We start from the raw sequence: 12,070 nt of genomic DNA on the forward strand, positions 1-12,070 counted from the left end.
GGATTTCCATCTGAGCTCTTGATATTCATACAAGTCGTTCTCTTATCTCCAAAGGTCTCTTTAATTTTCCTGTAGGCGGTATCTATGTTACCCCTAGTGAGATAGGCCTCTACATCCTTACATTTGTCCTCTAGCCATCCCTGCTTAGCCATTTTGCACTTCCTGTCGATCTCATTTTTGAGACGTTTGTATTTCTTTTTGCCTGTTTGTGTATATAGGCAGAATACGGCGCTGCGGTCTGTAACGCCTATCTAAGAGAACAAATGTCTGGCGCAGTCGTTAGATCGGTTACTGCTGCTACAATGGCAAATTATCAAGATTTAAATCACTTTAAACGTGGTGTTATAGTCGGCGCACGAGCGATGGGACACAGCATCTCCGAGGTAGCGATGAAGTGAAGATTTTCCCGTTCGACCGTTTCATGAGTGTACCGTGAATATCAAGAACCCGGTAAAACTTCAAATCTCTGACATCGCTGAGGCCGGAAGAAGATCCTGCAAGAACGGAACGAACGACGACTGAAGAGACTCGTTCAACGTTACAGAATTGCACTCCTGCGATAACAGCTGCGGATTTCAATGCTGGGCCATCAACAAGTGTCAGCGTGCAAACCATTCAACGAAACATCATCGCTACCGGCTTTCGGAGCCGAGAGCCTACTGGTGTACCCTTGATGACTGCACGACACAAAGCTTTACGCCTCGCCTGGGCCCGTCAACACCGTCATTGGACTGTTTATGACTGGAAACATGTTGTCTGGTCAGACGAGTACCGTTTCAAATTGTATCGAGTGCATGAAGGTGTCCGGGTATGGAGAACACCTCATGAATCCATGGATCCTGCATATCAGCATAGGAGGGTTCAAGCTGGTGGAGGTTCTGTAATGGTGTGGGGTGTGTGCAGGTGGAGTGATATGGGACGCCTGGTACGACTCTGACAGGCGACACGTACGTAAGCATCCTGTGTGATTACCTGCATCCATTCATGTCTATTGTGCGTTCCGACGTACTTGGGCAAACCCAGAAGAACAATGCGACACCCCACACATCCGGAATTGCTGCATAGTAACTCTAGGAACACTCGTCTGAGTTTAAACACGTCCGCTGGCCACCAAACACCCCAGGCATGAACATTATTGAGCATATCTCGGATGCCTCGCAACGTGCTGTTCAGAAGAGATCTCCACCCCCTCGTACTCTTACGGATTTATGGGCAGCCCTGTAGGATTCATGGCGTCATTTCACTCCAGCACTACTTCAAACATTAGTCGAGCCCATGCCGCGTCGTGTTGCAGCACTTCTGCGTGCTCGCTTGGGCCCTACGCGATATTAGGCAGGTCTACCAGTTTTTTTTTCTCTTCAGTGTAGTGTGACTGTTAAATAATGAGAGTTACGACACAGAAAGTCGTTGGAATCGCGCATATTCAAATCTGACGCGACATGAAAACCGTGAAACATTTATCCAACAACGTCGCCACTGAAGCGTCCGTGCTCACACAATCTTCAATCGGCTTAAGTATTCGATCTTTTACGGTCTGTAAAATATCTACATGTATATGACTGTTCTTCAGTAACACCTCTTTGGCACAGGACTCATTGAAACACTTCTATACTAGTAATGTACCATTCCATCAGCACATGGGAAAACGAATACCTAAATGTTTCCAAGCGAGGGGCAATGAAAAACGCCTGTGCTTCTATGATTGCCACTCCAGTTCGCGTGTCACAGTGACACGGCAGTCATCTGTTGTTGTTTGGAGATAAAAGTTTGTCGCGGATCGCACTACTCTGTACCAGAACTGGTTCAAAAGTTTTAAATTATTTAGTAACTTGCACTTGTTGCAGGTTTGTTTATTTACTATCTTTTTTTATAAAATTCGTATAAGTCGTATCAGTGTCTCGGGTGATTCATCTCAACTCATTTTTCAGTTGCCGTACTGTAGTTTGTCGTACTAATTTACATTTACGTGTAATCAACACATAGATGGATAAAGCGCGGTCATCTGTTGTTGTTTGGAGAGAAAAGGGAAGAAAAACAAGGGCGGACGCACGGTCGTTGAGGCCGGCGGGGGAGACGGCGGCGAGCAAGTGATCAGCGGCAGATCGCTCTCCGTGGACGTGTCAGTTTCAAGCGGCTGGCGGTTACGTGACGCCATGAGGGTTTATCCCGTTCCTGCACAAGGCTTTAAGACCGCGCTTTATCCACGTTTGTGTTGATTACACGTGAATGTAAGTTAGTACGACAAACTACAGTACGGCAACTGAAAAATGAGTTGAGATGAATCAGCCGAGACACTGATACGACTTATACGAATTTTACATAAAAAGATAATAAATAAACAAACCTGCAACAAGTGCGAGTTACTAAATAATTTAAAACTTTTGAACCAGTTCTGGTACAGAGTAGAGCAAGTGCTCATTATAAAATTCTCACCTAAACTCAGTAACTAACATAATTGTATAATTTGCAACGTTAATATTTGATTCGTAAAACGCCAGTTTTATTAATTTGTTGCTAATAATTAATTAAAATAAATAATACAAGACAGGTACACAAATAGCAAGGCGGTGCGTGATAGCGTGTGTCGTTACACACATTTCAACATGTTTAGTTTGTGATATTTGTAATTATTATGATATGTTGTCCTTGTTTATTAATAATTTTTGCATAGTTTTGCCCAAATTTGTTTAACCTATGTATATACATAAATCCTCATTAGTGCATCAGAAAGAGCGCTTCAAATTCATATGGAAAGTGGTGCCTCATAAAGAAGTGCAATGTTATTTAGTGGCACAAATATACAAAAACTATTTTCACACTCTGCAAAGACAATCGCAAAAATATTCAAACATTAATTCTGAGCCAACTATTGCAGCTACAAATTTGTGTAATGTGTGTGTTTTGATGAAAATTTGAGTGCGCATGTAATGGTACAAACAGAATTAAGATTTATCTTCTTTGTAAAAACTTATGCAAAGAAGTGGTGGTCAATGGAAAGCAGTTACGTGACGTGGCTTGGGGCATTTCGGATCGAAAGTATTTTAGCAGAACTGACACAAAGCTCCAGCGCCGCCGTCACCCCCCGTCCACCTTCTCCAGTTTGCCGACGACACCGCCTTCCTTGCCCTTGCCCCCACCCTGCAGCGCTCCCAACACCTTCTCCAATCCCATCTTGACTGGTTCACCGCTTGGTGCAACCAGTGGTTGCTCAAGGTCAATCCCTCCAAAACCCAAGCGATCATTGTAGGCAAAACCACCCCTTCCTTTCGCCTCCTTGATTTCTATCTCACCATCTATGGCCGTCCTATCGCCCTCACCCCCACCCTTAAGTACCTTGTTGTCACCCTCGACCGTCGCCTCTCCTGGACCCCCCATCTCCGGACAATCCAAGCCAAGGCATGCTCCCGACTCCATCTCCTCAAGCTCCTCTCCGGCCGTACATTGGTTCTGGACCCCTCCACCATCCTCCACACCTATAAATCCCTCATCCGCCCTATCCTTTGTTACGCCCATCCGGCCTGGATCTCCGCCCCCCCTACCTTTTATAAATCCCTTCAAATCCTTGAACGCCATGCTCTCCGCCTCACCTATCACATCTGTCTCCCCTCCCCCATGCGGATCCTATACGATCTCATTCCGTTCCCCCACCTCCTCCTTTTCCTTGAAAGGATACGGATCCTGTACAACTTCCGCAAACTCGATCCTCCTCACAGGCTTGTGTCGCCCATCCTATCCCACCCCCGCCTGCTGCCGCGCCTGTGTTCCCACGTCCCACCCGGTCTCATCGCTCCACCCTCCTTACCCTCTCCCAAGGTGGCTTCCTGATGATGTCCTCCTCCCCTCCATCTACCCCTTGTATCATCTTTGATCCTCCCCCCCCCCACTTCCTGCGTCCTTTCCTTTAGGCACCCTCCCTCCCTTTCCTTTTCCCCCCATCCCCCTTCCTCCACCCCTTCCCCCGGGCTTCCCCTCCCCCTTCCTCCCTTCCCCTTATCTCCCCTGCCCGTGGCATCTCTGCTCTCCCCTCTCCCTCTCCCACCCACCCTCCTCCTCTCTTGGCAGGTCCCCGGACTCGTACACACTCGGTGGACTTTCGCGCGCCGGAATTCATCGCCATCAGTGTCTCGTGTGTGTGCCTTCGTTTTGTGTTTAGTGTTCTTTCGCCGTCACGCCACCACTGTTCACGTGTGCCGTCGCAGTCATCCGTGTTATGTGCGCCGTGTCAACAAGTGTTAGTGTTTTTTCTCGTCCAGCGTGAACAGCTTCATGTTTATTGTTTTTTGTATCTACATTTTTGCCCGCCGTTTTTATTGTATTGTCTGTGCCACCTATATGTCATATTATTGTACCACTCAAGGCTGAAGAGCAGCGTAACATGCTGCTGATAGCCCGCCTTGTATGAGGTGATTAAAATTATAATAAAGAAAAAAAAAAAAAGCTCCAGGTCCGAGTTCGGCGCGCCTTTGCTGACGCCGGACCCGTGTTGCTCGACGCGACACTTTGGTGACAGTTTTGCGGTTCCAGAAGTGTTGAACTTAGCCGAATTTCACGTGTGAGTGCAAACGGAATATGATTAGGACTTGAGATATTTTCAGTGAGGAACACAGTAGTGACTTGTGTCTTTCGCGCGTTGTGTATTTGGTTGAAATGGCTCTACGCACTATGGGACTTAACATCTGAGGTCATCAGTCCCCTAGAACTTAGAACTACTTAAACCTAACTATGGTAAGTACATTACACACATCCACGCCCGAGGCAGGATTGGATCCAGCGACCGTTGCGGTCGCGCGGTTCCAGACTGAAGCGCCTACAACCGCTCGGCCACACCGGCCGGCTGTGTATTTGGTGACCGTTTTTGTAAGCAAACGGCACTTTGCTGCAAGAATCGTAGCTGTGGGACTCTGTTTCCATTCGAGTGTCGTCACACTTAGCCGCCGAAACGCTGATGTGGGACACTTTATTTTTGATGATTCTAAACTACGTTTTGGGGTGTAAACGGGACTTAATTTCTGATACGGTCAGATTGGACTATTATTTTACCACATTTAGGTGACTGATTCTGAAGCAGTGCCACTGCACTTCAACTGTGCTTAAACCAGTCTGGACGAATATTTTTTGTCATCCGACACTAACGAATTCGCACTAATGTCAAGTGAACTTTAAACCCTCGGGATTAGGCCGTGTTTTATGGAACTGATCAATTTGCTAAATTTCAGTCGATGTTGTTCAGCATTCAAGACCTTCAATTAAAATTTGTAGCGTGTTCATCATGGCTTTTAGGGGTCAAACCAATAAATAAACCGGCACCTAACTGTTTGGAAGATACCACCAGTGAACTTTATTTAGTTATGAGTAAAAGCTTGTGCATTTCAAGGAACTTAACACACACCTTCGATTCGTCATTCCACTTCAGCCTCTTAGAGTGCACCCTAGTTAACATTTGTACTTGTCCGTCAGCAGCATCGAGAGTATTTTATTTTTGCACGATAACAGGTGTTAAGCACACGTGACTGGCGACAGGAAGGATAGGAGATCATCCCCGAGCTAGACAACGAGAGCCAGCCCCATTCCCATTCCGCCGACCGTCGGAGTTGTGGGCTCCTCCGGGGTTTAAGCATTTGCATCCCCATTCCCATTCCGCCGACCGTCGCAACTCTCTGCCCTATTTCACAATAATACAAAACGTGCTGTCCTTCATTGAACGTTTCCTATGTTCTCCGTTAATCCTATCTCGTAAGTATCCTATATCGCACAGCAACATTCTGGCAGAGGACGAACAAGTGTAATGTAGGCAATGTACTTAAAGTATTTGGTGCATCTTGTAAGTGATCTGCCAATAAAACGCCTACCCCACATCGTCTTTTATGTGATGGAAAAGAAGTATGTTGTTCGTAATGGTAATCCCTAGATATTTATTTGAATCTACGACCTTTAAAACTGTATAATGTATCGTGTTACTGAAATTTAGCGGAATTATTTTAGTATGTTACTCAAGTTGAAACAGTCAACTTTATTTTATTGTTTAAGAGCAATAGCTACTTTTTGCACCATGCAGCTATCTTCTCTAAATCACTTTGCAGTTCGTTTTGATCGTCAAGATGATAAACACAGGTATCATCTGCAGACAAAGTAAGAGGCCTGCAGACAATTTCTCCTAAACCATTTATGTAAGACTATTAACAGCAGATGGTCGGTAATGCTCCACTGGAGAACCCCAAATATCGATTATCGCTAGACGACCTCCCGTCAGTCAGAACTAACGGTGTGCGGCCTCTCTAACAGGAATTCACTTCTCTGTTCGCGACACTGGACAATATTACACAGGCCAGCAATTTGATTACAGGCTGCTAGAAAGGAAGTGTGTCAAACTTTATCTGGAAATCTAAACTTATGAGATCAACTTGAGATCTCCTTTCGGTAGCACTCATTAATTTGTGTGAATAAAGACATTACACAGGAAATATTTTGCCGTAAACCGTGCTGGTTATTTGCCATTGGATCGCCTTCGCCGGCCGTTGTGGCCGAGAGGTTCTAGGCGCTACAGTCGGGAACCACGCGACCGCTACGGTCACCGGTTCGAATCCTGCCTCGAGCATGGATGTGTGTGATGTCCTTAGGTTAGTGAGGTTTTAGTAGTTCTAAGTTCTAGGGGACTGATGACCTCAGAAGTTAAATCCCATAGTGCTCAGAGCCATTTGAACCATTTTTTTGATCGCCTTCTTCAAGGTACAGTCTAAGACTAAATTTAAAAAAATACACACTACGACGGAATTACTGAAATACGACGGAAATCGATAGACTTGATGTAATTTACAGATAAACAAATGATTACAGTTTCAGAAAAATTCGATGATTTATTCAAAAAAGAGCTTTACAAGTTCATTAGTTTAATAAGACATTGTTCTACTTTTGGCCCTTACGCAAGCAGTCTTCGTCTTGACACTGATTTATAGAATTGTTGGATGTACTGCCGAGGGATATCGTGCCAAATATTGTCCAATTGGCGCGTTATATTGTCAGACTCCCGAGCTAGTTGTAGGGGCATGCTGCGGATGAAAACTAAATGGTCGTAGTGGGAAATGAATTGGCTCTCTAGATCCTCACTCCTTGGATTGTATGGCGGGTGACAGTCATGTTCGTATCCCACTGCTGTCCGGGGCGTCTCCAGAAACGGTTTCGCTGGTTATCGGGGCTCATTTCGAAGTGGGATTCATCTCTGAAACAATTCTGCTTCAGCCAATGAGATTCCAGGTCGAACGTGGTCGAGAACACTGCAAAGGGGTTTGATGGTATACAGAGGTAAATGGTGGTTCCCGCAAGGGGTGCCGTGGGCTCAGCCCTCTTTCTAGGAGCCGCTGTGGTCACTGAAGTACCAGTTGCACTCCGGATCGATGCTCATCATGAACCCAGGACTCTGAGTGTCTCTCTGACGATTGATCAGTCTTCGAGTTTTGTCGTCGCTGTAGATCGACCTCGTTCTTCTTAGCGCTGTGTTCGGTCATGGTTCACTCATTTCTGCGAACAGCGTCGGATCGTGTCATCGTTCGTATTCAAATGTCGAGTGATTCGCCGATTACTCCAACCGGCTTCATTAAGCTTAAATGCTGACATTTGCGTATATTGTTCACGCGCCAGTCTGTGAGGCATAGCGACTATCCATCTGAATAAACGGAATAAAATTCGTAAAGACTTTATGTCCTGGTCTTCATATGTCCCTTTCCCTCCCAGAAAAACGGTGAAACGGCGCTTCAGCGTTACACGTTTCCCCATTGGCCGCCTAATTTTACAATTTTGCATTTTGCGTCAATATTTACACTACTGGAAATTAAAATGGCTACAACACGAAGATGACGTGCTACAGACGCGAAATTTAACCGACAGGAAGAAGATGCTGTGATATGCAAATGATCAGCTCTTCAGAGCATTCACACAAGGTTGGCGCCGGTGGCAACACCTACAACGTGCTGACATGAGGAAAGTTTCCAACCGTTTTCTCATACACAAACAGCAGTTGACCGGTGTTGCCTGGTGAAACATTATTGTGATACCTCGTGTAAGGATGACAAATGCGTACCATCACGTTTCCGACTTTGATAAAGGTCGGATTGTAGCCTATCGCGATTGCGGTTTATCGTATCGCGATATTACTGCTCGCGTTGGTCGAGATCCAATGACTGTTAGCAGAATATGGAATCGGTGGGTTCAAGAGGGTTATACGGAACGCCATGCTCGATCCCAACGGCCTCGTATCAATAGCAGTCGAGATGACAGGCATGTTATCCGCATGGGTGTAACGGATCGTGCAGTCACGCCTCGATCCCTGAGTCAACAGATGGGGACGTTTGCAAGACAACAACCATCTGCACGAACAGTTCGACGACATTTGCAGCAGCATGGACTATCAGCTCGGAGGCCATGGCTGCTGTTACCCTTGACGCTGCATCATAGGCAGGAGCGCCTGCGATGGTGTACTCAACGACGAACCTGGGTGCACGAATAGCAAAACGTAATTTTTTCGGATGAATTCAGGTTCTGTTTACAGCATCATGATGGTTGCATCCGTGTTTGGCGACATCGCGGTAAACGCACATTGGAAGCGAGTATTCGTCATCGCCATACTGGCGTATCACCTGGCGTGATGGTATGGGATGACATTGGTTACACGTCTCGGTCACCTCTTGTACGCATTGACGGCACTTTGAACAGTGGACGTTACATTTCAGATGTGTTTCGACCCGTGGCTCTACCCTTCATTCGATCCCTGCGAAACCCTACATTTCAGCAGGACAATGCACGACCAAATGTTGCTTGTCGTGTACGGGTCTTTCTGGATACACAAAATGTGCGACTGCTGCCCTGGCCAGCACATTCTCCAGATTTGTCACCAATGGTCAATGGTGGCCAAGCAACTGGCTCGTCACAATACTCCAGTCACTACTCTTGATGAACTGTGGTATCGTGTTGAAGCTGCATGAGCAGCTGTACCTGTACACGCCATCCAAGCTCTATTTGACTCAATGCCCAGGCGTATAAAGGCCGTTATTACGGCCAGAGGTGGTTGTGCTGGTTACTGGTTTCTCAGGATCTATGCACCGAAATTGCGTGAAAATATAATCACATGTCAGTTCTAGTATAATATATTTGTCGAATGAATACCCGTTTACAATCTGCATTTCATCTTGGTGTAGCAATTTTAATGGCCAGTAGTGTATTTCTATTATTTCATCAGCATACGCTGAAAGGAGACGATTTGCGCAAAGGCAATGTCTGCCATCCTGGAGAATGGTCCGATAATGAGTACCGCGATAAGGCAGCGCCTCTGAGATCGTACTGAGCTGTCCGTGTATGCCGGCAGGTGGATCTGATGATGGGCCACGCACGGTTGTCGCTGTCGGAGCAGTACTTCCCTCAGGCGGACCAGTTCCGCCCCGAGCGCTGGCTGAAGGGCCCGGACGGCCGGTCGGAGGCGCAGGACGCGCACCCCTTCGCCTCGATGCCCTTCGGCTTCGGCCCCCGGATGTGCATCGGCAGGCGCTTCGCAGAGCTGGAGGTCTACACGCTGGTGGCCAGGGTACGTATCTGTCGCAGCGTAGCAGCTGGCACTGTCTGGGGGGACTACGTTCACTGTTAAGATTGTCACAAGCCTCCGGTGGAACATGAAAAAAGTCCATATGTGGCTATTTTTCAATAGACTCTACCGTTGTATCATAAAAACAGAGTGTTTCAGTGAAGTGTCAAACCAAGTCCGTAGTTAAAGTTTCATCCAGCAGATCTACGTCTACATTCCATGCTCAACATACCACAGGGTACGTCCCATTGTAACAGTTATGAGGTTTATTCCGTTCCATTCATGTATGGAGCACGGGAAGAATGATTATTCAAATAGCTCTGTGTTTGCTGCACTTAATCTAATCTTGTACTCACGATTCCTCTTGGAGCGATTAGAGATTATAGTATATTCCTAGAGTTACCGTTTAAAACCGATTCTTGAAATTTCGTAAGTACCGATGCTCGGAATACTCTACGTTTGTCTTCAAGAAACTGCTATTTTAGTTCTTTCAAGATATCTGTGACACCCTCCCACGCGTCAAACAAACCTGTGACAATCCGCCTTGTCTTTCCCTGTATATGCTTAATACCCCCGGCTAGTCGTATTTGGTACGGTACAGGTCCCAAACACTTGAAAAATGTTGTAGGATGAGTGGCGCGAGTGATTTGTAAGCAAACTCCCTTGTAAAGTGGTTGTATTTCCGTAGTGTTCTGCCAACAAATCTAAGTGTCCTACCTAATTTACTCACAGCTTAGCCTATATTATAGATCCACCATACTTGCTCCGGACACTGCGAGAGGGCTGTACAAGCAATGATCACACGCACGGCACAGCGGACACACCAGGAACCGCGGTGTTGGCCGTCGAATGGCGCTAGCTGCGCAGCATTTGTGCACCGCCGCCATCAGTGTCAGCCAGTTTGCCGTGGCATACGGAGCTCCATCGCAGTCTTTAACACTGGTAGCATGCCGCGACAGCGTGGACGTGAACCGTATGTGCAGTTGACGGACTTTGAGCGAGGACGTATAGTGGGCATGCGGGAGGCCGGGTGGACGTACCGCCGAATTGCTCAACACGTGGGGCGTGAGGTCTCCACAGTACATCGATGTTGTCGCCAGTGGTCGGCGGAAGGTGCACGTGCCCGTCGACCTGGGACCGGACCGCAGCGACGCACGGATGCACGCCAAGACCGTAGGATCCTACGCAGTGCCGTAGGGGACCGCACCGCCACTTCCCAGCAAATTAGGGACACTGTTGCTCCTGGGGTATCGGCGAGGACCATTCGCAACCGTCTCCATGAAGCTGGGCTACGGTCCCGCACACCGTTAGGCCGTCTTCCGCTCACGCCCCAACATCGTGCAGCCCGCCTCCAGTGGTGTCGCGACAGGCGTGAATGGAGGGACGAATGGAGACGTGTCGTCTTCAGCGATGAGAGTCGCTTCTGCCTTGGTGCCAATGATGGTCGTATGCGTGTTTGGCGCCGTGCAGGTGAGCGCCACAATCAGGACTGCATACGACCGAGGCACACAGGGCCAACACCCGGCATCATGGTGTGGGGAGCGATCTCCTACACTGGCCGTACACCACTGGTGATCGTCGAGGGGACACTGAATAGTGCACGGTACATCCAAACCGTCATCGAACCCATCGTTCTACCATTCCTAGACCGGCAAGGGAACTTGCTGTTCCAACAGGACAATGCACGTCCGCATGTATCCCGTGCCACCCAACGTGCTCTAGAAGGTGTAAGTCAACTACCCTGGCCAGCAAGATCTCCGGATCTGTCCCCCATTGAGCATGTTTGGGACTGGATGAAGCGTCGTCTCACGCGGTCTGCACGTCCAGCACGAATGCTGGTCTAACTGAGGCGCCAGGTGGAAATGGCATGGCAAGCCGTTCTACAGGACTACATCCAGCATCTCTACGATCGTCTCCATGGGAGAATAGCAGCCTGCATTGCTGCGAAAGGTGGATATACACTGTACTAGTGCCGACATTGTGCATGCTCTGTTGCCTGTGTCTATGTGCCTGTGGTTCTGTCAGTGTGACCATGTGATGTATCTGACCCCAGGAATGTGTCAATAAAGTTTCCCCTTCCTGGGACAATGAATTCACGGTGTTCTGATTTCAATTTCCAGGAGTGTAGAATCTGAAGACTTGAAGTTCCAAGACTCTAGGCATTCGTTCTTGCCTCTTGCGGCTTGCCTTGGTAAAATCGAAGCAGGCTAGCAAAAAAAAAAAAAGAACACCACCTTTACTTGCTTGACAATTCAATCAGTATGATAAACTCAGCGAAGAGGAATAAACCTAATTTCACAGAACTTTCTTAGCACAAAAACTTTGGAAAACTCCATAACTAACAGGAAAGGGAACACACAAGGAGAACCTCTCAATTGGTATCATGTGCTGACTGAAGTTTGAAAAAGCTAAAGGACTAAGTTGCGAGAAGCAATCAGCTAACTTTGTGCTTCCTGTCGAAATATTATTCTGCAGAAAAAGGGGTTGGTTCAAATGGCTCTG

General features: G+C 47.3%; 1 protein-coding gene across 3 annotated transcripts in view; it reads left to right on the plus strand.

Annotated features, from left to right (window-relative positions):
- Positions 1-12,070, plus strand: part of LOC124795172 (probable cytochrome P450 301a1, mitochondrial) — a 230,169-nt gene that overhangs the window by 182,837 nt on the left and 35,262 nt on the right. For 2 of the 3 annotated variants that reach the window (XM_047259067.1, XM_047259068.1), the window contains exon 11: positions 9,356-9,571. The exons of the other annotated variant lie outside the window; for it this stretch is intronic. In XM_047259067.1, the coding sequence (XP_047115023.1) occupies positions 9,356-9,571 (216 nt within the window). The remainder of the gene's footprint in view (positions 1-9,355; positions 9,572-12,070) is intronic. 3 annotated transcript variants of the gene reach the window in all.

The sequence above is a fragment of the Schistocerca piceifrons genome, chromosome 4 (assembly GCF_021461385.2).
Source record: "Schistocerca piceifrons isolate TAMUIC-IGC-003096 chromosome 4, iqSchPice1.1, whole genome shotgun sequence".
Taxonomy (NCBI): Eukaryota; Metazoa; Arthropoda; class Insecta; order Orthoptera; family Acrididae; genus Schistocerca; species Schistocerca piceifrons.